The following is a 27,549-nucleotide window of genomic DNA, read 5'->3' as shown; positions in this document are numbered from 1 at the left end:
GTGCAAAGTAGCAATAGCAGAAAGGGAGATCTTGTCTTGAGAACTCCCTTTCTTCCTAGCTAACTGGCAAGCAGCAACCAGCCCCGCAATTAGTAAATACAACCACAAATTATAAACTTAATACAACGAGGAACCTTTTAGGCCATGGCTACACATGCCGGGCGGGCTTCCTAGTGCCCCAGCATCATCGTCCAGTCTAAGGGAAGGCGAGTGTCAGTTGGGACGACTTCCTTCAGCTGCAGTTATGTGTCATGGTGACGTGTAAAACCACGTTACCTTCGTGGGGATGGAATGAGAATAAAATTTGAAAAATAAACATTTTTACCTTGGGATCTGTAGGGAATTCAACTTTACGTCCACCCTGAAAAGAAAAATAATATAGTAAGAAACACGGCTCTTCGTGGATAGATCGCCACTTTATATGGCCCATGGCAGCTGCTGGTCAGCGAGCGAACCTCCCAGCGTGCGTGCCTCTGGTTAAAGTGAGGTCGCGACAGGTGGGGAGACACAGCGATGCGGATGAAGAATGAGGGTACCGTGTAGCACAGGTGGTCTGTGAGCGGAATAGGCGTGGTACGTGTGCTTTGTGACCCAATACGCAGTGTTGTTTTTAATTCAGAAAATGTCTCACAAAGATGCCTCTCTCTCATTTCCCTTAAAAAGCAGACCTAAGATCGGACGTCTCTGGAAGCAAGTTCCCGGAGGCAGCAGCCTTCCCCTTGCGCACTTGCCACCTCTCCGCTGGGCTCAGGCTCCAGCCGGGACTTGCGCCGGGTGGGCCTGTCTCCACTAGTGTCTCAGGTCAACTCCCTGCCACCCTCACTCCTGTCTGTTTGCTGCCCAGCCCCTGGAGGCGCTGCATTTGGCAACCCGTGGCTTACAAAACCGTGGCGTTCCGACGAGTTCACAATATGATCTGGAGGACTCTTGGAATCACCAGCAGAGCTGCTGGAGAGAATTTAAACTAGCCCCGAGGATGGGTCTTCATTACTTTCATAATAAAGTTTTTGTAAATCACCAAAAAACTCACTAAAAAGAAGCCATACGAAAAGGTATTATTACACAGAAATAATAAATGGGGTCACAGTTAAAATCGGAGCGGGAAAGTCAGGAGAATGTTTTCCGCCAATACGGAACAACTTTTTTTTTTAAGTGTAGCCAGAGGTGCTCAAATGTACCAAAGGAACTGTAATTATAAAGGAATGTTGCGGATTTTATCAACAAACCAGAGCTTAAACAACCAAGCGCAGGAGCCCCCCATTGTCTGCATCTCACTTTCCAGTTTCTCACCGGCGCTCACTCAGTCTGGAAGCAGACGCTCCCCTCCCGACGGACCATCCGGTCGGTCGGAAGTAGCCTAAGGCCGCCTCCCAACACCCACGGCCTCGCTTCACCTCGTCAGCCAGGCGCCTTATCCCCTCGCCCGTCCCAAGAGGGGCGAGGACAGTACGGCAGATATTCTGAGAGAGAGGGACCACATTCACGGGGCTTCGACGACAGTGTATTGTTATACTTGTTCTATTTTGGTATTAGTTCCTGTTCATCTTTGCCTAATTTATAAACTAGATTATAATAAATTTATAATTTAAACTTTGTCATATACATAGAGGAAAAAGACAACACTATATATTGGGTTTGGTGCCATCCATGATTTCAGGCCCCCACTGGGGGTCTTGGAAGGCATCCTCTGTGGTGGGGGTGGGGTGTGGGGGGTTCTACTAAGCACCCTTTTTCAGTGCCATTAACTTCACAGTTTTCTAAATCATTTGAAACAACCTTCAAAACCTGGGACAATTCTTTCATATATTCACAAAACTAACTGAACTTTGTTCTTTGAAAGTAAATTTTAGAAACAAATCATTTACAATGAAAAAGTCATTTATAATGCAAATGAGTTTTGCATGAAGACTGGAGGTAAGTAAACCACGGGCTTTGGCAGGAGAGGTAAAATTAAGATAAAAATTACCTCCATGACTTTCTAATTTGTTTCAAACTGACTCTAGAAAACAACCACAAAGCCCAATTCAAAAACACGTTTGTAAGGAGAGCCTCGCTCATGCCGCGGGTGGTTAGCAAGCCCCTCCTACCACATAGCATGCCCCGTGCTCCATGTAGCATGCGGGACAGCCCAGGTCCTCCCAAGGCTTGGAGTTCAGCAGAAGAGACAGAAGGAACAAGACAAAAGACATGGGCAGGGCAGAAGAAGCAACGGGCTCCTTTCTAAGGCAGATGCTGGGGAGGACAATACTCACACATCCAGCCCCAGGGCCCCCAAAGCTGCCCCCCACCCTAGCCTCTGGTCGCTCCAGCTGGGCTGGCACCCACCTGCCCGGCCCTTCCCCAGCTCCGCCCGGGCTCACACAGAGCACTCCCTGACATCTCCATCTAACACGGTCCTGCTTGCTTTTTAAGACCCAACTTGATTTAGCATGAAGCTCTCCTAATCATCCCGCATCTCGGTCGCATCACTTCCATCGTGGACTTCATCTGTCCTTCCTGCTTTTCCACAAAGGTTTAGTTCTTCACTGTCTTCACTTCTCACACCTGCCCTGGACTGCAGCTCTGTGCACACACGTGCGGCTCTGCAAGACTGAGAACGCCTCAAAGGCAGACAACGTGGGCTTATCCACCTTCTTTTCCATCTAGAGCGTTCAGAAGTTATCCTTTCTATTATTTCTGTCTAGCAAGAGGTTCCCTCTACTACAGATTTGTGGTTTTAAAAGTCTGTTTGATTGCTTCAAAGTCACAGCCTGTGAACTATCAATGTCAAGCTGCCAAAGAATCAGACTCCAAGAACATTTCGTTAGGTTTCATTGTTACCATTTTCAGAGGCCGTATGGATCCAATGTACGCTTCTTCTGTATCCCAGAAGGATAAGTCCGGGTATTCACCAGGTTCCAGGACAAAAGGCACACCCTGAAATCCAGGCTCTTCATAAATCAGCCACCTAAATAAGCACCAGGGAAGAAAAGAGAGGACGCGGCATTTAGCTCTGTGGCACACGGGACCCCACTGAGAAGAAAGGAAACGAAGGGGCAGATGTGCACGTGGACCCTGAACGGTTACGCTCAGACGTTAGTTAGAGCAATGTTACATTCAAGGAGGACTATGCCATTACATGCTCTCCTCTTGATCTTTTACTTGTCTCCTTGTGGCTTTGTCCACTTCAACTTGCATTATGAATTGCCTCAAAGCGTAAATGTCTCTATCACTTCAAGAAAGAGAGGCAGTCGTTTTGGAGCACTGTATGTATTTAGAGAGGCCCGAGCTAGGAAACTCAAGCTTTGTTTTTAAAAGGCAACATCTCACTCGTAACCAAAGAATCAGATGTTCCACCTACTCATTTGTCACAAAACTAATGACAGGTAACATCTACCTCGAGCTTACAAGGAATGCCACCGGGAATTTGATCCAATCCGTACAGCAGCGCTATGAGGAAGGAACGCTACTGGCCCCATTTTACAGATGAGGTTAAGTAAATTGCCCAGGGCCACACAGCTGCGAGTACCAGGTGCAGGGCTGAGCCACGCTGACGGCAGAGCCAGCCTCCTAATCATTTTTCAGTAGCAATTTTTCTCATTCCAGAAAGTGCACATAATTTACGCTTTTTACAACGACTCAGGATCATTACTGTGAGCATGACCATGCACAGTGGTGTCCTGGGGGCTTGGAGAGTCTGTAAGGCTGCTTGTTCCCAGGCCCAAAAGCTTTTTGAGTTCTTGGATCTGATTTTTATGGCTTTTCAGAACCACACCCGTTTATCAGGTGGGTCAGCTGTCACTTCTGCGGCGGTCAGAGAAGCAGCAGCCCCACCCTCCCTTCGAGTGCTACGAACCAGAAAACCAGAAAATCACGCCTGTTAGAGCTGCTTCTGCACACGGCAGTCTTGTCACTTTCTCAGTTCCTGGGAGAGTTCTGGAATGGGGAGGCTGTAGAGATGGGATGTTTACATGGGGGGGGGTATTAAAACACCCCCTTTATACACAAATGTAGAATTTTTGGTGATCACTTAGCCTCTCCAGTTCCTTGTTAGTCTGACTAAAGAGTCCTCGCTGGTGTATTCCATTAGCCCCAGAACACCATGCTGAGAAGAGAGTGGCCATAAATACAAGCGTTTACCAGCAAAATGGGCCTGATTCTCCCTCTTTGCCTTCTTGTTCCCAATTTTGGCCCAAGGTACATTTTGGGTGATGGGTTTTGTTAGAGTCCCTTGAATGAATCAGTAGCTTCTCTAGACTCACAAATTACATAGGGACTTACATTCAAAATCCTACTGAAGGCCTGTCCCCACACACGCACGCACACACACACACACACACACGCACACACACGCTGACAGACTGAGTGGTGTATGTGTACGTGATCAAAACAAATTAACCCACATTGTTAGAAGCCAGGGTAACAGTCAGATTGGGAGTGAGGACGGCAGGACGAAGCACAAGTAAGGGCACTTCTGAGTACTGGCTGTGTGCGACTTCCTGACCTACAGGGTGTTTATACTTTGAAAATTCACTCAGATTATCTACTTATGATCTGTTGTGCACTTTTTGTACAAATATTAAATATACTTCAATAAAAAATTGAGGGCAAAAAGGCTTATTTTAAAAAAAAAATAGCACTACAATGCCTTAACCCACAAGAAAACGGAGGCTGAGTGGGGTCCTTTAAGCCTCCACAGGCTTGAGGCCCGACAGGTCGGGATGCGTGACGTGTTCTTAGAGCTCAAAGCTCGTGCGGGCACACCACCCAGGGATTTCACACCCTGACCGAATAATGGCAGTTTGAGAGTTATAGTTACAGAAACGGTGCTCTTAGGCTACCGAGGGCCAAGGGCCTTGGCACCTGACTCCGCACAAGTGAACGGGTAGAACGTTTTGTAAACGCAGCAGACGGCTCGTAAGCAGGGGCTCGTGAGGCTCGGAGGCGTTGCTGAGCGCAGGACCCCATTCAGGTCTTCCCTCTACTGAGTTGAGGGCATTTATTCATCTGATACTAAACACTTTTCTCGAAGCATGTGATTTAGTCACGTAACATTTATAGAAGGGAGGTAATCTGGGGTAAAGGGGAATTTGTCAAAAGACTGAACACACACAGACACACCAGAAAAGACAGCATCCTTGATGAGCAGGAAGGAAACTCAAACCCACACTTATCAGCGTTGGGTGCGCTCATATACAGAGCGTGATTCATTCTTCCTAAGTTCTATTCCAACAAGATACATTATTCATGAGGCCGTCGGGGGAGGGGGGACTATCTTCAGGCGGTGTTATTTCAGTTTCTAAAGGTACTCATATGTTCCCATGTACTTACGTAATGAGCTTTTACCTACATTATGAATAAACAGTACAAAGCGTGAGCTTTTTAAAAATAAATGTTAAAAAAAAAATGTTTCAACAATATCCATTTGTATGTTTATAATGGTTATCTATATATTGATTAAAAACATTCTGTAATTATTCTTTCAGAAATACCTTTCAGCCACCCAAGAAAAATTGGTCTTCTCTTGTTCACTTGTTCTTAAACAGTATTTGCAGCTGGATCCTCAGTCTTGTTCTCCAGACAGGGCTACATAGAAGTGTTGGCTATTTACAGAAACCAACTGGATACTCAAAAGAGTAAATACGAATACGCCAATTTGAGGTTATTCTCAAGAGGGCGAGCTATGAATCTCCAAGGGGTAAATGTCCCTTTACAGTGGAGAGCTGTATGAGGCACCATTTTTATTTAAATTCAATTAGCCAACATACAGTACATCACTAGTTTCAGAGGTAGCGGTCACTGATGCATCCGGTGCGACGTGCGGGAGGCACCAGTTTCACCAAGGACCAAGCTCACCGCGGTTACGAGCGAAGCTGGTTAGCACGTGCCACCTTTTGTGATGCGACGTGAGTATGTAGCGCTACCTACACGAAGGGTCCTTTCCAAAGCCGCATCTGATCAGGCCTCTAGACTGAACCCGTACAATACAGAAAATTCAGGCAATACAGGGGCAGGTGAAATGATAGGAGGAAATACTCAGAGACAAAACTGTGGCATATTCTCTACGAGAGCTGACCTAAAATCTTGCAGGGACAAAACTGTAAAATAAGGGTATGAGAAAAACAGGAAATTCCAGAGAGAGGTTACGTGTTTGGAGGAGTCAGGGGGACGGGCCCAGGGAGGGCCACACGGGGCGCTTGTGGCAGTGCTGGTAATGGTGAGGTCCTGAGTCAGGTGGCGGGCGCACGGGGACCTTAGTACCAGGCTTCATAATTCACACATATCTTCTTCTGTATGTATCAAATATTTCACAGCAAAATTGATCAGAGGATATTTGGCTATTAAAAATGGCCCCTGTTCTAACAACTAATCCTAACCCTGCGAAAATGACTAAAGCCAGTCTTCCTTAAACAATCGTGTTGGAACACATGTTCTTTACGCTCCCTTTAAAGTTCTGAATCGTTTTTCTTAGAAATACACCCTCCCCCCAAAAGCATACCCTCACCTCTGAAGGATGGGATATAGTATTAGCCAGGTATTAAAAGTTTAAAAACAAATTACACTCAATAGAATCTGAAAGAAAATTTTAGAAATTCCTCATCCTCCCTTATAAGACTTTGACAAGCAATACCCTTCTTTTGTGTCTGTGTCGAAGAGTTTAACCCACAGGAAACAGGGCCTGGAATAAATCTAGTGGAATGCAAGGAAGCCCCTCACACAACAAAGGCTTCTCCTCTACCTGTTCAGGGGACCAGAGCATCAACAGAAGCAAAATGAGCTCAGGGGCTTATTATCAGTTGAATTCTCCCAACCCGTCAAGACTCCCCTTGGAGATCTGTAAAAGTACTAATGACCTGTTCCCAAAGCCAGCCAACCAAGTTCAAGGACCCTGACTTTAAACTAACCTCCAAAGCAGCTTTCTATTACCCTAATGGCAACAGAAATGAACGGCCATCACAAACTGGACGCTATGGCAGGTTTGTGACTGGTGCCTGTGAGAGGAGCTAAACTCCCCGGCAAGGTAAGAGACGTTACTCAGGTGTAGCTCGTGCTTCAACAGAGCCCAAGCCTGAGCATGAAACCTTCCAGACACTGCGATTAACATATTACAGCAGATGCCGATCTCATTCTTTTCTGAGGAAAGTGGTCATCTCAGTGTAACATTAATGCGTTGAGAAATGAGATATACAGATCTCTTTGATGTGGGGAAAAAATTAAAGGCAGCAGGAGATGAAGCCCTTAAGTCAAGCAGAGAAAGCCAGTTATCATATGGTTTCACTCATTTATGGAACATAAGAAATAGCAGGGAGATCGGTAGGAGAAGGAAGGGAAGAATGAAGGGGGGGTAAACAGAAGGGGGAATGAACCACGAGAGACTATGGACTCTGGGAAACAAACTGAGGGCTTCAGAGGGGAGGGGGGTGGGGGATTGGAATAGGCCGGTGATGGGTATTAAGGAGGGCACGTATTGCATGGAGCACTGGGCGTTATATGCACACAATGAATCATGGAACTTTACATCAAAAACTAGGGATGTACTGTATGGTGACTAACATAACATAATAAAAAATTAAAAAAAAAAAAGTCACCAGAGACCTTTGCTGCCCATCCTGTCTAAAATGGCACTGCCACGGCTCCTCTAATTCATGCTTCTTGTAGTATTTACCCTCTGACACATTAGCGCAGGTATTCCCTTATGCGTACCCCACTGACAAAAGCTTCCGAGCCTTCTCTGAATACATGAATCTGTATAAAGGATATACGTGATCATGTAATACATTATGAACTTAATAGAAAACATACACAAAACTAAAATCGTAAAAGGAGGAGATTTTAAATGAAATATAAAGAAGCTTCAGCGTGTTCTCCTTGCCCCTCAGTGGCTGTCTTTCGCAGGCCCAGGGCTCCCTCAGAGACCACCCTACGCAGGACTGGCACCTGCACGTTCTGTCCTAATTTCCCCCATCAGAGATAGTCCCACTTCCTTCAAAATACTCTTGCAGTTTCCTGTGATTTGTGAAACCAATGTCCTAGGGGCTCTAGACAGCATTGTGTGAAAATGTTCAAGGAAGGAAAGTACCACGTGTGTTGGCCTCCAGCCCTCCTGCGATATCAGGAACACATGCTTTGAATGACCGCCGTCGGATTACCATGAAGGTAAAGGCTATTACTCAGCTTAGAAGGAATCAGGTCCCTCTGTGATAAGGAAATCCCAACATTAAACATGCAGTTTTTTCCTCCCCAGCACTTCCCCCAAGAAGTTGTTATTGTTTATAAGAGAACTGAATCATAGGAACACAGGTACAAAAGAATCAGAATTTTATGTGCCTCAGGGGAAAAAAAAAAAAAAAACAAAAAAACCCACCAAAGCCTTAGTCAATAGCAACTTAATAGGACAACAGGTGAGAGTATCTTAAGTCTTTCCAGTAGGACACTCACAAAAAAGCTTCATTAAAATTTGTATTTGAGGGATGCCTGGGTGGCTCAGTCAGTTAAGTGTTTGCCTTTGGCTCAGGTTAAGATCCCAGCGTCCTGGGATGGAGCCCCACGTTGGGCTCCTTGCTCATCAGGGAGTCTACTTCTCCCTCTCCTTCTGCACCCCCCCACCCCCCAGCTCAGGCTCTCTTCCTCTCTCCCTAATAAATAAATAGATTCCCCCCCAAAAAAACTGTATTTGGAACAAAATACTTACGTGCCCCAATGTACTTTGATGGAACAAGTCTTCTGCATTATACCAAACCCCTGCATCTCTTCAGTGTCATCAAAGTAAGAATTTAAGAGGCCTAAGCCTTCCGGTTCAGTAAATAAGTCAATCTGACTAACTCTGTAATCCTGAAGAAAGAAAAAAAAAAAAAGGACACATGTTTAATAATAATTATACCATGTACTTAACAATAAGTTCATTATCCTTTTTTTTTCAAATAATTAAAATTTAAATACACACAGAGCACTTGCCATCTATCCCTTCCCTGTTCTCAGCCATGACTTAGTAATAGGAGGTCTTGTGGGGCAGCCATGTTGCTTTAGCCTCTAGCTCAGGGTTACATTCAAGCAAAAATCCCCAGAAATGCATTTCATTAGAGCTCTGGAGCATATTTCTTTCTCTCATCCTCACTGAAAAAACTGCTTGGCTTTCCTTGGTGAGTGGAGTTTTAGTTGCTTTACTCGGACATGACCATTCAAGTCCAGAGGCTCTCTAGTCCATAGAGGGGCTGCATTTGGGGCCTTCCTCAATTGCTGTTTTGTGCCTCTAAACCCTCTGTGGTAACTCTCCTTGACTGTGGACCAAACCTCTATGATGCTGGCTTGGTCTAAGTTGTGAAAGCAACAGTACGGGTTCATGGTGATTTACCAATCTCTGTACTGCGGTCAGTGTACCATGCCCAGCGTGTCCTGCCCATCAGACACTTCAAAGGCCTGTGTGAGTGCCTAAGTGCTAATGGAACATTTACTGAACTTTCATCTTGCTGAGCTAGCTGAACTGAGATACAGAAGAAACGACACTTGGCTGGGTTCGGGAGAGGCTCTCTTAAACATTACCAAAAAGAACAAATTTAATGAACTAAAAAAGTGACCCTCTTCAATATGTTGTGATTTATGTTCATGTTTTAAGCAACCATAAACATAAGCTGTAAAAAAAAAAAATCATAATGTATCAGGAACCATGAGTGTATCCCTATCCTTTAACATGACACCATTCAGAAAAATTCACGCCAATAAATCAGCAATTTATAAACAATTAAACATACCAAAATGTTCATACAGCATTATTTAAAATAGTAAAAAAAAAAAAAATCTATAAACAACCTTAAGTTCCACAGAAAGAAGATAAAATAAATGATGGTAAATCATTTCTTAGAAACCCCAAACCATGTAGTACCATGAAAAGCATGAATTGTATTAAGTTGGCTATTTTCAGGCAACACAGGAGGCCCCTCTTTACCCATATGCTTCACTTCCCTTACCCTCCCCTCCCTGAGCACCTCTAAAGCCCCACCCACCAGAATCTGATACAGTTACACATTGCTGAGAGATGTTGACCAAAGGGAGTGTGATCTTCAGGGAAAAGGGTATAGAGAGAGAAAAAGGATCCAGAACTACAGATTACATATATATGTATATATACATATATATACATACATACACACATATATATACACACACATATATACATACATACACACATATACACACACACATATATACATACATACACACATGTATATACACACACATATATATACATACATACACACATATATATACACACATATATACATACATACACACATATATATACACACACATATATACATACATACACACATATATATACACACACATACATACATACATACACACATGTATATACACACACATATATATACATACATACACACACATATATACACACATATATACATACATACACACATATATATACACACACATATATATACATACATACACACACATATATACATACATATATATATGTGTGTGTGTGTGTGTGTATATATATATATATATATCTTTTTTTTTTTGGTCTTGTTTTGTTTTTTGCTTAAGTGGTGGAGCCCAATGTGGGGCTTGAACTCACAACCCTGAAATTATCATGATTATCATGATTCCAACTACAGAAAAAGCAGACTGGAATATGGCCAAGACAGAGCAAAGAATTCAGAAAAGTTAAGACAGGATATCTCATGATGGTGGATTGGGATGGTATGTTTAAACACTGCTTTATTACCAATATTAGTTGAGCAATAAAAAAAAGTGTAGGTAAATTATCTCACTGACTATGACATTTTTAAATAGGATTCCTCGTGTCTTCTGTAAGGTTTGTCACATTAGGTACTTAAACTATTTGAAGATAAATCATTTAGAATACCCATGATCATTGAAGTCACTCAGAAATGTTGACTTAAGAATCAAGCGGCATTTTCCTCTGCCAAAAACTGTTACTCATTCTTACTCATTCTCATTTTACAACATTCCTTGTCTTCCTATTACACCCAAACGCCCATCTCTGTTATACAAATGGGGTTTTAATTTTCCACTCAGAAGATACCATTAACTACACTTTTAAAAGGTAAAGAATCATCAAATCCCAACAGCCACAAAGAAAGACTGACACAACTTCCTCATCAATAAGGAACGAAGACATTTTAGCCAATCCCTAAAGTGACCTCAAGTACCTATTGCTCTTAAACCCACATGAAACTCCAGAGTTGAACTTTCAACTGGATTATTCTGGGATTATTTATTTTTCCAAAACAGAATTCCTATAAGCCACTCAAGGTAATCAGAATTCACACAGCAACCAAAAAACCAAGTAAAAGAAAAATCTATTCATACTGAATTCATCCAAATCAGGTTATGAAGTAAAACACATTTTGGAGATGGGGATGGGGGACAGGAGTGAGAAATTAACCTTCAAGATTTATTATGAAAAAAATGACTAATCAATTGGACTGTTTCTTTTCTAATTCATTTCAAATGTAGAAACACTTAAGTTATAGAAAATATCCATAGAGCACCAATCGAGTATTTTTCCCAGTCACTTATTTCATAAAATGAAATTTTCTCTCAAAGAAAGAACCATTCCTGGCATTCAAGAAATACTTGCTGAATGAATCAGTGAATTCTGGTTTTCCCGGAACCTACCTGGACCACATGTCTGATTGAACCAATCACCACGGGCTTAGCAGACTCTGCCTCGTTTCCTTCCAAAACATCTTCTATACCCCAGAGACCAGAGAGTTCCAATTCTCCTTCTTCTAAGGGGATGGGGTGCCCCTCAAAATTTGGTTTCTCATACAAAATCCAACTAAGAGTAAAACACAGCAAAACTATTAGCTGGTGCTGGTGAGAGAGGTTTTGATGACCCAAATATTCTAGCTAATATCCTCCCCCCACCCCATCCCCTGCTTCCCTCTCCTTCTCCCCTTCTCTTCTCTCTCGCTTTCTTTCTTTCTCACCTATCGTGGCCAATTATCATATATACACTGGCCAATTCTCTAGCAATTAAAATGTATAAACTCCCTCTAAAACTAAATTTACTGCACGTAATTAAGCCTCTGAAAATCCAAAAACTGTATCAGGATCTTAAAGAACTTTTGGCTACCAATATGAACTTCATAGCGTCACTAATGTTCTATAGAAGGGTCAGTTAGTGAACAGTTATAAATGGTAATATATAAGTGGAGTTTTCCTAGAATTCTTTTTTTCTCCTTATATGTGTAGAAAACACTTCTAGAGGGATTTTACTTAGATTCTAGAGCTATATCAATGGATATATTGATACAAAGTACTATATGCATGTTAATGGAGAGCATTTTTAAAATATCCTTCCCAACAACAGACATCCAAACACTAAAGAAAATCTCATGTCAATATACGACAGCGCTGCTCTTAGATGCTTATGCTTTGGAGGAGCCAACAAAAGTTGGGGGAAAAAAAAGAGAGAGCACTGTGGCTCCTGGGTGGCTCAGTCGGTTAAGCATCTGCCTTTGGCTCAGGCCAGGATCCCGAGATCCTGGGATCCAGCCCTCAGCAGGGAGTCTGCTTCTGCCCTCTCTCTGCCGCTCCCCCTGCTTGTGCTCTCTCCCTCTCTCTCTAACAAATAAAATCTTTTAAAAAAGCACTATTACATTAAAAACAAAATTTATACAAAATTTGTTTTTAGTGTTATTTTCGGTCTTCAAATTTAAGAACAGAAACTAATTATATTTTTGTGATGAATGTGTCGCATACATAGAAAAATGCTAAATACTTGAAACCTAACAGGAAAGACGCTGCATATTGAAACAAAAGACCTTACTAGTTTTTTAAACCACAAATGTCTAAAGTCCAATCTTCTTTATTTCAAACAAGATAAGTATCAAAGATAAGTCTTTATGCCAGATAAGTGATTTATTAAAAGTGGCTTTTCTTAATTTAACTTCCTGTGTATTTCCTAGAAGCCATCAAGCTGGTAAATAATATTTTCACCAGTTTCTTTAATCAAAACCATCAGTTGCTGAAAAATAAATCTTAGGTTAGTCACTCACAATGTCTTTTCTTATAGAACATTTAAAATTCTACCAACATGACTAGTGCAATTCTTCCCAACCTCACTGAAGATTCATAAACCAGAAGTGTCAGTGAGGACTCTGATGTTCGGCAGTCCCGGCCAGGGGCATGTGGGGGCAGATGGGGGAATATGGGAGGAAGAGAGCCGTACTGCTGCGTGTGCCTGACTTTTCTAGCATAAACAGGCATCACCTCCATGAGCAGAAACATGGTTAAAAAACGTAATTTCTTAGATATGAATTTCGTGTAATACCCCCAAGACTAATATTTTCTCCCCTTTACATTACTAATGGCATAATTTTAAATAAGCGCTGAAGACCAAAAAGGTAACTAAAAATGTAAAACACAATCCTCTGAGCCAGGAGCCCAAAGCACCGTTCTTACCATCCTCTGACGACCTTGACGATCACCACCGGAGAGAGGCTCCAGGAGCTGCAATCCTCGATGTCACTGAAAACTTCAATGCACGCGTCAGACACATCCGGGTCCCTGTAGATCACTACCTACAAGAAAATGGACGTGGCAGCACCTGGCTGAACGTCATCAGACCAAAATAAAATCTAGCCTAGAAACGGAGCATCATCTTACCTTTCCAGGTCGGGGATTGATTTTATTTGCAAGACTTCCTCTAAGTGTCTGTAATCAGATGAACAAAAACACAACAAATTAACCTTTGTGTAATACTCTGCAGTTTCTCTTTGCCTCGAAATTCATCCATTTTGAAACAGTCCACCTTGATCTGTGCCAAAGCTGTATTAAAGCTCTGAGTCTGCGCTATTAAATTAAGAGTAGTTTTTCTCCTCTAACTAAATGTGCCATTTCAATTTCTTCTTCTTTGTTTGTTTGTTTTTAGAGAGACAGGGAGGGAGGGAGGGGGAGAGTGGGAGAAGAAGAGAAAGAAAGAGGGAGGGGAAGGGGCAGAAGGAAAGAAAGAATCTTAAGCAGGCTCCACACCCCGCTAGAAGACTGATGCGTGGCTTGCTCCCACAACTCTGAGATCATGACCTGAGCCCAAATCAGGAGTCAGGCACTTAACCAACTGAGCCACCCAGGCGCTCCTCAATTTCTCCTCATTTTCCACCAATCTAGAAAATTCAGGGCCCAAGAGTCAGACCTATGTTTTACATCAGTTCACAGAGTAAGAATTCAACCAAGAATTTATAATTCAAACAATCTCTGTATAATGTCAAATACAGAGAAATTATGGAGTATTAATCATGTATCTAGAAGGAGCTACATCAATTTTATGTGTTCACACCTTATCTGAATCTATAAATGTTGTCTTTGGATTGTAACATCTTACCCCCACATAACAAGTATTAGTCTCAATAAAAGGGTGCTTATGGTACATATCACAATGTATATTTCACAGAGTATTCTTTTTTTTTTTTTTAAAGATTTTATTTATTTATGTGACAGAGAGACAGCCAGCCAGAGAGGGAACACAAGCAGGGGGAGTGGGAGAGGAAGAAGCAGGCTCCCAGCGGAGGAGCCTGATGTGGGACTCGATCCCGGAATGCCAGGATCACGCCCTGAGCTGAAGGCAGACGCTTTAACGACTGCGCTACCCAGGCGCCCCTTCACAGAGTATTCTTAATCCTCCCTTTCTGAAGGACAAAATATGTTTTTGCATGGCTCCAAAACTAATCATTTTTAAGAACATCTGGCAAGACCAGTGAAGCCAGAAATGCATAAGATAATAAAAATAGCAATTATACATGAAAAAATATCATAAAACAGACTACTTTCAGTGCTGACCTGGGTGCTTATTCTAAGGACTGCCTCTGATCTGATCGCTCTTGCATCATGCCATGGCACAGCATGCCACAGACCACAGGAAGGCCTCAGTAGAACACTCTTAAAAATCAAAATGGCCTCTACTTATTTATACATACACATTAGAAGTGGATAAGCTGAAGAAAAGGCCTGAAATTTAAAACAAAACTCAGGTAAGACAATAAAAATAGAAGAGTCATAGAGTAAACAAAGCCCAAGACCTAAGGAAAAACAAAAAATAAAAATTTTTAACCATAAAAAGACTTAGAGAAAGTATAAACACTTTGTTCCTCCTGTTTACTCCACTTGGCTTGATTTTTCAAGGGATTCCATGGAGAAACTGTGTATTCTGTCGTCAGACTCATCAGACTGCTATCAAATAAGAGAAGCGATCTTAAGTATGATTAAAAAGAGAAAAGGCGCCGTAATGAATGGTAAGTAGACCAGTGGAAATTTTGTGCTTGAGGGAAATACCTAAAAATCTGATTTCCGAGTGCTACGGGCTGACTCAGTTTTGTCTGTTTACAGCAGTGGTTCTTAGAGTGTGGTCCTGGGGCCCTCGGAAGAGCCCCAAGAACCTTTCAGGAAGTCAATGAGGTCAAAACTTTTCTCATCAGAGGGTATTTTCCTTTTTCTGTCTCTTTGTCTCACAAGAGTGCAGTAAAATGTTCCAGAGGGTCCAGGACATGTGAGGACACCACTGCTCTGATGGTTAATGGAAGCCGTGCTCAGGTGTTCTCACGCTTTAAATTTTTCTTACCGTTAACTTCTAATGTAATCAATTCCAGTAGACATTACTCATGTGAATAAAAGCTCTTTAGGGCCCTCAATAATTTTTACATATAAAGGTGTCCTGAGACCCAAAAGTTTGAACATTTTTGAAAAGGAGGATTTGAACTTCCACTAGACACCCAACCATACGTTTTGAAAGAACTTCCAAAATGATATTCTATGCTAGGCTTGAGCCAAAGCCCACGCAACAAAGGGAAACACGCTGCAGTGCCCGTTCAAGTGAGGAAGGGGGCACGATATCTTCTGGTGGATTACACTGTACTGCAGGACGGTCTACACCGGCCAGACAGCCTAGTTCACAGCGTGGGCAACAGGAATCCCGAGGTCCACTCTGTTTCGGGGCTGGCAGAGCTGCTCTCTAGAACTTGTATTCTGCCTTCCTCATTCATTGTCCTCCCACTACTTGAGTATCATGCTTGGTAACAGAAAGACACACAATTCACACCAAAAACTCAGTAAAGAAAACAACTTCTGGAATTCAGATAAAAGAAGATGGAGAAATCGTAACTGTTCCTCAAAATCATATTTTGCTGCCCTCTCTGCACCATGAAAGGAAAGGTCCGATGTAGGCCAAAATTCTTTCTACCCCAACAGCTTAGCAGGAAAAACTGTTTCCCTGATGAAACTTCCAAGTGAAGAGAAATGACTTGCTGAATTACAGGGGATAATCAGCTAATGTGACTTGTGGAAAGAAAGAGTGAATCTTACATCACAAGAAAAGGGTCAGGAATAAGACTTCTTGGTGGGGCTTTTCTGAATAAACAAAGAAACTTCACAGATCTTCGAAATTCCAAGTAGAGCACTGAACATTTTTACACAGAACTAGGTTAGAAAAAACTTGTTTGTCTCAAACTCTCAACGTACCTCACCTACACCTTTCAGAATTCAACATATAAACTCGTAAGCCTTAAAATATGTATGGCTTATTTTCCCCACTAGAGTACCAACACCTTGAAGACAGAAATCTTAGCACCTTTTTTCTTAGCCCCCACTGGTCCTTTATACACATGGTAGGTTTTCAATGTGATAAATGAATAGAAAACAATCATTCACACGCACAACCATTTAAAAGAACATGAACTGCTCATCACCCCTCTCTCCTCTCATTTTATAAATACCCCCAATAAACGGTAATATGTTGCTACTTACGGTTGTGTCTGATAATGACATTGCAGAAAAAGACACGTTTGGGTCAAACCGGCTGGATTTGAAAAGACCCATGAAGTCCGTGTCGCTACTTCCATAGTTTGGCAAGTTCGGCTTAAGAACGCTATCGACACGATTAGCCTTTTCCAGATCATCACTGTTCTTCGGTTTAGAAAATTCAGGAAATTTGGTGTCTGACAAGTGTAGGCTGCTTCGTGAACCCAGGTCTTCTTTGGTTTCCTCTTTGGGCAGGTATTTCTCCATGTAGCTTGTGCTTTTCAAACCCGGTGGAGAGGCAGATGCGTTTGTGGAGCTGAAACTGAAGACCTTGCCGTGGCTGGGTGGCAGGGTGGGCGGCTCTTTGCCGGCGCCGCAGGGCGGGGCCCCCTCCGCCCCGGGCGGTAACGCCGAGGCCCGAGGAAGAGAAGTGCTCTGAGGCGTGCTGAAAGATGTGGTCATGGTACTCACCGAGGTCACAGATGGAGAGAAGATTTTGTCTTGCGGTAAGGAAGGCAGCATGCTTGAGAAGAGTGCACTTTTTTCTAGCCTCGATCTCTTGACTCCACCGTTGGGGACATCTTTGTTCTCTTTGTCATTGGTCTCTGGAGGTTCGTCTTTCCCGTTAGTGTGAGTGTACGTGGACTTGAAGAGGATACTCTGCTCGGTGGACGAGCGTTTGGGCCGCAGGCTGGATTTTGTGTAAAGGTTCTGCATCAAATGTAAAGCCGGTGACATTTCTGGCTGGCTTTCCTTCTTCTTCCCCAAACCAAAGGTAAACACGTTGGGATCTAACACCTTTTCTAAGTTGTCCTCATGAATAGGAGGCATAACAAAGGGAGGGGCAGGCGAGTTGGGCACCCTGGCTTTCTTTTTCTTCTGAGGCACACAGACGGCGCTGTCCATCTTTTTGATAATTTCAGTGAATTTTTCCATATCAGAAGAAGAATCAAAGACACTGTCATCGCTACCCGCAGAAAGGTTCAAAAGACTGGCAGGGCTGGCCTGGCCATTCACAACATTTTGATCTGGCCTTTGAGAAGTTTCTAAATGATTTCTGCTGCCAGGGGAGCCGAGGGGGCTGGAGTCAGCCTTCAGGGGTTTTCCATCGCCCTGACTTTGAGCCTGGATAAGCAGAGTTTTCTCTGATTCTGGCAGCATGACTTGTGGGCCAGATTTTGCTGCATGTTCCTCTTTGCAATGACTGTGTTTGGGTGATAGGCTCTCGCTGCCCAGCCCTTCCTCTTTCAGGGGAGCACAGCTTGCAACAGAAACCACTTCAAGTTCATCGTTGTGACAACGTGGCAACTGTGCTTCTCGAACTTCAGAGCTCTCGGAGATGGCCTGGGAGCCCACATCCTGAGTGCTCTCCACGGGGAGCACGAAGGACCGGACCTGGACCAGGACCTTGGATGGCCGCTCAGTTCCCGCAGCTTCCGGGCTGTGCTCTGTGGACGCAGGAGGGCTTGCTTCTCCCTCTTCTCCTCCTCCTGCAAGTTTGGAGGGCGGCACTTTCTCCTCATTCTTATGGGACACAGGCGGAACACATTCCTTATGGTTTTCTGACACTTCGAGATCAGTGCGTGGAGCATTGCTTTCGGGAGCTCGAACACACGCGTCTTTGGGAGCAGGCTGTGAGAGAGAAGGCCCGTTAGATGACTCAGCCGGGGGCTGTGAGTCAGAAAATGTATCCTGTGGCTGTGGTCGGGCTGTTGGAGGGGAATCTTTGGTATCAAGAATGGCGGGAATGTCCTGGGCTGGATCGGTCATATTTTCGAGCGCAAGTCTTTTGCTGTCTGCAGCCTTTGAGTCATCCTCTCCTAAGGGCTTGGGGTCCCCGCCAGGAATGAGAGCAGTAACCACCGCTTCGGACGGGCAGCCAGCATCTGCTTGCACTTCTGCTCTATCCCCCTGGGGAAGCGGAGCACCGAGGGCGTGACCCTCCGTAGGCTCGGGCCGCATCCCTCCTGCAGGGGGGCTCCCGGCTGCTTCCGGGATCTCCTGCTCAGCAACTTTGGATTCTGGCGAGGTTTCCTTCGCCAGCACACCATTCTGGTGACTACTTGGCGTTATGTTCTTCTCAGACTGCTCCATCTCTTTGGCTTTTTTGGCTAAGTTCAGCTTCGCCCTCCCGACAAAGGTTTTATTACCAGCAGGAGTGTTCCTTGCGCCTCGAATGTCAGCATGTCTTGGGCTACTGTTGGCCCGTTTGTTTTCGAATAAGGAGATTTTGTTGGCAGTGTTTCCTTTATGAACTGGCTGGCTAAATGGATTATGCTCATTTCCCAAACCGTCAGGATTCTTCGGAGTTTTAAGATTTAGTTCCACATGTTTGGGCTTGGCCGGGCTGCAAAAATAAAGCAGTAAGATAAAGTTATTGACCTAGTTTTAGAAAGTGAACATCCCAATTTATTACAAAACATTTATTATTATGAAAAGCCAACATCGTTCTTGTTTTTTTATGAAACTATTTTCAAACAATCCTAAATACACTCTCAACTATTTTTAGTGGATGTTTTGCTTCTGTAGGAGAGAAGAGAAAACTATATAGCTAAGAAAGTCAAGAGGTGGGAGATTAGCAAGTTTACCAAGCACCTAATATGTGAGCTCGGTGCTCAACACTAGAGTCAGAAGACGTCTTAGGGCTTGAAGAACCTTAGATTGAATTTATGTTTTTAATGTACTCCCTTATTTTAAATATGTAAAGGATTTCCCCATACATCAGTTGTGTATTTTTATTTTATAATTTTAAACAGTGCAAAAGACTAGATTATAAAAATATTTCTCTCTTATTTACCTCTTTGGATATTTTATCCCCTTCATCTTTCTTCATATAACTTTAGTCTGATTATATAAGTGTGTTCATTACAGAACATTTGGAAAATCAAAAAATGAAAAATCACTCATACTCCCACCACTCAATCTCCCTGTTAACAGTTTAGTATAATTTAGTCTTCTTGTATGCATAGTAAAATATTTTTAACAGAATTGGAATTATTCTGTCACAGAGTTTCACATCTTGACTTTAAAAAAAAAAGGATTATTTAATCTTATATTTCACATTTTTCACATTTTCAAGTTACTAAAAAATTTGAAGTTTTTCAAAATGTCTGCCTAAAAGTTCCATCATATGGATGCACCATAATTATCAGTTACTCAATTGTTGGTTTGGTCACCTTTTGGGGGGCAAAGGGAGTCTCCCCTCACTCTACAGAGAAACTATAATGTTCCTTGGTTATTACTCCCTAATGGAAATCATAAACTTTGAATGTATGCACTGTTCTCTTTCTGAGAACAAAATGTTCTCTGTACGGCATTCGCCAGCCCTGGTCCTGCTCTTACGCTGATTATCTATGTGAGCTTGGTCAAGTGAACTCACTGGACTCGCTACCTTCTCTATCTGGAAAACACAAACAACCTAGACAGTTTAGAACAGAGCTGGTCCGCTCTCCACCCCCCACCTTCCCCAAGGAATGGCTGAAGGGATTCTTGGGGTTCTCTTCAACAGATGCAGTGTGGACAATAGAGACGGAGGGACGAACCTGGGGCCAGTTCCCCTCCTTTCAACCAGAAGCACTTCTACTTATCTGTTTCATTTATCACTTTTATATAAGCTTTCCTAGAAGAATGGGCTCCAAAGCTAAACACAAAAAAATGTCTAAACCATAGGCCTAGTGGTTTCTGAAATGAAGAGATAATAACCACTAACAATCACAGATTGACACACGCTTGACAAACACTCTGCTTGCCCAATGTACTACTTTATATGTTCTCTTTTAAGAGGAGGAAGTTGAAGCCTAGAAAAGGCAGGTACATTTGCTGGAAGTCATACACCCAGTGAGTGACAGGGCCAGGGCTTGAAACCAGGTGTTCTGGTCTCAGAGGCTATACTCCTGCATCCCCAGACCTCAGTGGCCAAATCTGGCCCTTTCTGGCTTTACCTACTCAAGAAGTCAATGAATTAGCATGAGCTCTGAAGCAATCATACTTTGGAGGCCACCTTGATAATGAAAAGTAGAGACGCACAGAAATCTCATGCTGCCTCCACAAGGATTCATTGGCCTTCAAGAAAGAGGAGCCTTTTGAAGGAACAGGCAATATGACTTTGGGTGAGACACCTTACCCTTCTGGATAAAATGAGAAGACTGAAAAGACTTAAGGAGTCCTTCCCAAATACGGCATTAGGAATTTAGATTTTTATTTCTAGGAATTTGATTTACATACTAAATTTGATAAAGTCTCACGAATTTCTCTTAGGCATTGCTTTCCCCAGTGTCTCCATAAGATAGCTAGACTCCCTCACGGTGGGCCCATAGCTTAAATTTAAAAGGAAAATTAACTTACACGCACTACCTTGAAGATTAAATTCCAAAACCAGTGGAGTAGAAATGGAGAGCTTACAAATGCCATCAGCTAATGAAGGATGTTCCCATACCAGTAAATATACATTTTAAAAATTCTCACTACTCAACTCAAGGAACAAACATAAAAGTATATCTTATAATGTAAATGGAAAACACCAATGGTTAGCCAACAAGCTACCTTAAGGACAGGAAACACATCTGCACATTAAAGATTAACACCAAGATCAAAATACATTTTACGACCAAACTTTCTGTGCTATTAAGTTCTGCTACCAAGAGTCACTACAATTAACCTAGCTCAAACTGATTAAAAGGAAGGCTTCTATAATTCATGTTTAATACCTTTATTATAATGTGAGAGGGGAAAATAATCTGGTGTCTAAAAAGCCATGGCTAGGAGAGGAAAATTCTCCTTATTCTAAACATACCACTGTTAAGAATCTCAACATTCAATACTTGGTACAGAATTGAAGACGAAGTTTTTTCTAACAGCATCAAGAAACTTGCTGCTGTATAGTCCTTTTTTCAGGGAATGTAAAATAATTTTAACTAAAACATCAGATGCAAATTGTTTTTAAAAATAATGTGAATAACATTTCTTCTTGAAATACAATCAGAGGAAAAAACTGGGGGGAAAAAATCCTTCAAGCAGAAAAAAACTAGGAGGAATTAACGTCCCATTTCAATAGTTTGCCAATTCACCAAGCATGAGGCCCTGTGGAAAACACAATTAAGCCAAGTGCCTTGCGAAGGGAAAATTTTAGGTAGAAAATAATCGGCACAGAGAAGGCATTTGATTTAGTTCTTGTACAGAAAACAGCACATGAAGAGTTTCATTATAAGATCACTTCCCAGGTTTGTTTACCCTACTCCTTGTAACATTTCTGGTTTTTCCACTGGCCTTCTCCGATTGGAAGGCAGGTAAGGCGTCCTTACACAGCTCCACAGCAACGTTTCTCTAAGCTCACACGTAGCAGGTCTGAATGTTCAGTCACACTGGCCTTCTACAAATAATGGGCATCATTCACTCCGGCTACTTCTCTGACACAGCCGTACAGGATAAATAGCTGACTTTATCGAAGGTCTCCAGGTTGGCAGCTGGTGAGGCAGCTCACATTACTCATTAAGCAGCTTCTCCCTCAAGTGTTTACCTAACAGACCTCCTACTCTAAAGCTTACTTGCCCAAAAATTCAAATAGAATGAAACCATTTGGTTTAAGAATCAAAATGCGGTGAAAATACAGCTCTTTTAATGAATGTGCAAATGTAGGAAAAACTTGAGCAGTTTAGATATTTATTTTTCACAAGCACTAACTGGGAGGTGGGGAAGTGAGAGTGTGGGAAGGGGAGAGGATCTTGAGTTTTATAGAGAACCCTCCCACCCACCTATACAAACCACATTTAGCATCAAGGCACAAGCCCATCTCCACAAAGCCAACAGTGATTTCTCCTGCTTTGCACTTCCCCGGACTTTATAGCAGATAACCCACTCAGCAGTTCCTTTAGCCATCACCTCATAGAGTTATTTATCTGCATCGTGCATGCCAGAGTGGGCCATAAACTTCTCAAGGGCAATGTACTGAGTCATAGTCTGAGGTCCCTCCCCCCCGGGGGTAGTTTCTGGCACAGTACCATGCACAGAAGGCACTCAATAAATATTTGAAAAAAAAAAAAATCAATGAACTTAACAGCAGGTAGTCAGTCTGATGCTAAGCTTGATCCTTCCAGTGTGTCCTTATCATTTAACAAAGGCCCCCAGTAAGACCACTATTTTTTCTTCATTTCATTACCTGAAGAATTACCCTTCAACTTGAGGGCAAAAATGCCACTAACCTTCTGAACATTCTAAGGAGGGGAATTAGAAAAAAATTTTTAAGCTGCCCTAACTTCCAGAAAAAGTTCTGCGAATTCTCGTAAACTCACACATGTCAGAGCTACTACCGGGTCATACTGAACGTGAGTTTTTGCTCCATGTTTTCGAACCCCTGTGTAGGTGTTTCAAGACTGCCCTATCCAGGCGTGCTGGTGTATGTTTTGAATGAAGATTAGCTCCCATCAGGCCAAGGGGTCTTCTTTCAACTGATGATGTAAACATTGAGCCTCAAGAGATTCTCACATTCATTGCACTGAAACATTCTACCAGAACAGTAATTAACAACCCGGCTAGGCTCCGGACGCGTCCTTTTCTTAACTGTGTTGACTAGCCCTTCACTATCTCAGTTTCAAACACAGAGGGGGAAAGTCGGTGCCCAGGGAGTTCTGCCACAAATGCAAAGACCCCGGAGCCTCCCAGAAACACCACCCAGAACGTCTGCCGACTCCCGCTGCTCCACCAGGCCCCGGCCCGCGGCTACTTACAGGGTCACTTTAGTGGTCACCGTCGACCTGCCCGCGCCGAAATGGTGCCTGGGCTTCAAGCCGTCCGCGTCAGAGCCAGCCGCCGATCTGCCCAGCTCTTTGCTTCGACTTCCTTCCCGGCTGTCGAAGTGGTTGGGGAACAGGCCCCTCTTGTGCTCGGGCTTGATCTCCGGCAGCAGCGAGCTGCTCTTGACGGTGAGCTCGCGGGGGATGACCCGGGCCGCCTCCTCCCCGTTGTCGCCCGCGGCGCCCTTGGCGGCGGGATCCGGCGCTGCCGCCCTCTTTGGGGGGGACTCCTTGGCGGGAGCCCGAGGGCCGCCGGCGGGCGAGGAGGGCGCGGCCTCGGGGACGCGGCTCTTGCCCCTCCTCTTGGTGGGGGACGAGGCCGGCGGTGGCTGTTTGCCCCGGTCGGACTCCCCGCGGGGCTGCCCTCTGGAACCGGGGCTGGACTTGGACTCCGCGCCCGCCGCCGAGGCAACGCCCCCGTCGGGGGCCGCCCGCGGAGATTTCACTTTCTTTTCCGCGGAGCCGTTCTCCGCGGCCGCGTTTGGCGCCACCTCGTAGTCGAACACCGCGTCGTCCCTGCCCGCGCTGTCGGGCAGCGCCGTGTCCGCCCCGGGGGAGTCGGTGGATTTCTGCGACCTTCTCCGCCTGCCCGACCTGCGGCCGCCCGACCTCTTCTCCATGTCGTCAGAATCGCCGCAATCCTCTGTCCCCGGAGGAGTCGCGCCCGGCTCGTCCACCTGCGCCGCCTCAGTCTTGCTCAAGTAGATGTCCAAAGTTAGCACTGTGGCCGGGTGGGCGCGCTCGCCGGGCCGGCCGTGTCGCCCTCGGGGCCCGGCTTTGCCGTCGGCCTGCGCCGCGCCGGAACAGTTCCCCTGGCCCTCGGCCGCAGGGTCACCTGGCGGAGCGGACGCGTCCTCGGGGGGCCGGCTGCACGCGTCTTGGGGCTCCAGAGAGCCTGTCCCGGCACACACAAGGGGGGCTCTGTCAGTGGCCTCGCCTAGTCCCCCCGTGGGCTGCTCCCCGGTGGGCGACCCCGGCACACCCCTCGCACCCTGGCCTGTCTCCTGCTCGCAGCCGGCGCCGGGTGAAGCGTCCTCCCCCGGACTGCCGGCCAGCGTCTCTGCGTTCCCTTGCCTGGAGGAATTCTCAAGTGAGGAATGCAGCTGCTTGGCAGCGGTGGTGGCACCTGGGAAAGACTCTCCCTCTGCCTCCAGAGGTTCTAATTGGAGTGAATCACTTTCGTGGCGCTGCTGCACAGCCGCCGCCACTGCGCCGCTGCTCGTGCGAGGTGACAGCTCGGCGTCAGGGGGGGCTACCTGCCCATGGGTCTCGGAGGAGCACTCCGACTCCAGGGGCTGCTCCTGCGGGGAACCCTCCTCGCACGTGTCGTTTTGCTTTGGTTGGCTGCCCGGTGGTTTACTCTTATTGTCTCTTTCTGGGAGTTTGGAGGAGGTTACATCTTTGGGAGACACTGGTTTGGCACTGGAGCTGGTGGGACTCTCTAACCCGTTTCTGCTGGTCCTTCTCCTTCCAGCCGTGAACAGATTGCCAAGTTTCCCCAAAACTGGCTTCCTTTTTTCTTCTGGTGGTTGTGCTCTGGACTGGAAAACAAAAGGGGTTGGGGGAGAGAAACTATGAGAATCTGATTTTCCCCCTCCTTAGTAGTAAGTACACTGCAGAACTACAAGCCAAAGTGGTAACAGACAAGTCTAACTGAAAATTAGAGAGTTGTGTTTTTGTTACATTTATTTCAACAAAATAAACTCAGATTTTCAAATTTTTCTTAAGCCCCATCTATGCTTGGCGCTACTTGGAATAACATTTCCTTTAATTCTTGTGTTTTAAAGGAAATTAGGAAGGTCCAAATAATCATACATACAAAATAAACAATTCCCAGGTCTCTCTAGCTATTGTTTTTTACATTCTCAACGAAGGTGCAATTTCAAAACAGTCATGCGTGACTACAGGGCAGCAGTAAACACGCTGAAGTATCTTAAAGATTTTATTTATTTGAGAAAGAGCGAATGAGCACGGGGAGGGGGGGCGGGGAAGAGGGGCAGAGGGAGAGGGACAAGCAGTCTCCGGGCTGAGCAGGGAGCCCCCACGCTGGGCTGATCCCAGGACCCCAGCTCGCGTGACCTGGGCCGAAGTCAGACCCCCAACCTACCGAGCCACCCAGGAGCCCCTGAAGTATGTCAAAGGAGAGGTTTTTTGTTGTTGTTTTGAAACACCACCCTTTGTTTTTGTAGGAAGAAAGCAAAACGAGTAAAAAGTTCTGGCACTCTTCTCTAGAGCAGAAAGAAGCCACCTAGGTCCAACACCACTGCAAGTGAAAACTCTTAAGAAAGCCAGGATTCGAGCACCTGGGCCGGCGGGTGGCCACACCAGTGGTTCCCGGCGGGCCGGGCCTGCACTCCTCCAATGGGAGAAGCACGCGGGCATTCAAACGCCCGCTGGTCCCCCCAAGGCGATGCGGCCGCTCTGGAGCTCACCTGAGAGGCCCTTCCCCCGCGGGGAGTTCCTAGGAGCGCAAATACGGGGAGTAGCTGGAGGTAGGAGGGCGAAGTTGGAGGACGACCACCTTCGCGTACCCGCCCCGCGGTCCGGGAGGCGCCGAGCACAGCCGCGCACCTGGCTCTGCCCACGCCGACCGCAGCCGGAGGCCGGACCCTCACCGCCCCGCCGGGCTTCAGGCGCGAGCCCGGGCAGCCGACCCCCCCCGCCCCGGGAAGGGGTCCGGGCCGCCCGCGTCGGTCCGCACGGGGTGCGCGAAAGGGAAAAACGTGCGCCTTTTACATAGCCTGCGCCAAATGGCCGGCACCTGGGGCCCGCGCCGGAAGCGGACGCCGCTCCGAACTTCCCAGTAAAAGCAAAGCTGCCAATGGGCGCCGCGGCGCGCCGGGGTTTGCCCGGTGCGGGGAGGGGGTAGGTGGGGGCCGGGGACGGGCGGGAAGAGGAGGAGGCCGTCCTAGGAAAGGCTGGGAGCTTGGGCCGCTAGCCCAGCCTTGACTCCGAGGCGAGGCGGCGTGCTCGGCGTCAGGAACCCACTGAAACCGGGACCACACGTGTGGCTACAATTACTCAAGAATTACCTCCTCCACTTAAACCCTAGGAGCTAGCTCGAGCCCCACCTTTCCTGGAAGGCGAATATTCAGGGCGGTTTTTACAATATTGACTGTTTACAGAGAGATTCCTGAATCACTTTTCAAAGCCCCTCCATTTCCTTTGAGTTATATGCCGCCAGTGGACTTTGGAAGTGATGGGAAATAGGAAAGACTGTAAGATAAGCCGTGGAAATTAACACGGTCAACAAGTGTTTATTGAGACAGCTGAGGCAGGCAGTGTAACACCACGTAATTCTGTGACAGCCTAGCTCCGACAGCAAAGAGACAAAGTTGGGGGGGGGGGAGTAGGGACAATGAAGTCAGGATCAAACTCAAGTCCTCAGCTTCCAACCCGTGTTCCTTCAGCTCTACCACGGGGACTCCTTTCAGAGGACGGGGAGGTGCAGAGGGCACCCCTGAGACAGAGTCAGCCCAGAGGAAGAGATTGCGTGCAGGCCATACACGCCCAGAATCGGCTCCTGAGAAAGTGCTTATGAATCACATTTACTAACAAACCCTGAGCAATTCTTTTGGTTTGAGAAGCACCTGGCAGGAGCTTTGGAACTAGCTAGCTGCTGCATGAGATGAACCCGTGTTGCTGCAGCCACTGGGAGCTTTTTTTTAAAAAATATTTTATTTATTTATTTATTTGAGAGAGAAGAGAGAGCCCAAGTGGGAAGGAGGGAGAGTAGCAGACTCCCTGCTGAGCAGGGAACCTGATGCAGGCCTGGATCCCAAAACTCTGGAATCATGACCTGAGCCAAAGTCAGACACTTAACTGACAGAGCCACCCAGGCGCCCGCCACTGAGAACTTTTGTGACTGAATTGATATGCTTCTAAAATCTAACCAGATTTTGATTAATAATTCAATCCTACAATGGTTAGATAAATAATATAGGGAGAATTCACTTTGTAATTTAAGAAGAAAAATAAACATTCCAACTACCTAAGG

The 27,549-nt window shown here is 45.2% G+C and overlaps 1 protein-coding gene across 2 annotated transcripts in view; it reads right to left on the bottom strand.

Annotated features, from left to right (window-relative positions):
* The window catches only part of CRYBG1 (crystallin beta-gamma domain containing 1), a 188,956-nt gene that overhangs the window by 22,547 nt on the left and 138,860 nt on the right, over positions 1 to 27,549 (bottom strand). Inside the window, exons 1-9 of one of the 2 annotated variants that reach the window (XM_045806963.2) lie at positions 25,985 to 26,173; positions 23,487 to 25,093; positions 16,771 to 19,111; positions 13,642 to 13,689; positions 13,438 to 13,556; positions 11,647 to 11,809; positions 8,672 to 8,811; positions 2,821 to 2,947; positions 326 to 361 (exon numbers count right to left, since the gene is read on the bottom strand). In XM_045806963.2, the coding sequence (XP_045662919.2) occupies positions 326 to 361; positions 2,821 to 2,947; positions 8,672 to 8,811; positions 11,647 to 11,809; positions 13,438 to 13,556; positions 13,642 to 13,689; positions 16,771 to 19,111; positions 23,487 to 24,172 (3,660 nt within the window). In that variant the 5' untranslated portion in view covers positions 24,173 to 25,093; positions 25,985 to 26,173. Of the gene's footprint in view, positions 1 to 325; positions 362 to 2,820; positions 2,948 to 8,671; positions 8,812 to 11,646; positions 11,810 to 13,437; positions 13,557 to 13,641; positions 13,690 to 16,770; positions 19,112 to 23,486; positions 25,094 to 25,984; positions 26,174 to 27,549 lie in introns of those variants that run through there. The other variant, XM_045806962.2, reaches the window with a different exon arrangement.

This window comes from Ursus americanus, chromosome 11 (assembly GCF_024610735.1).
Source record: "Ursus americanus isolate L20-20 chromosome 11, mUrsAme1.1.p, whole genome shotgun sequence".
Classification (NCBI taxonomy): Eukaryota; Metazoa; Chordata; class Mammalia; order Carnivora; family Ursidae; genus Ursus; species Ursus americanus.
Note: the sequence above shows the minus strand (reverse complement) of the source record. Positions and strands in the feature narration are given on the sequence as shown.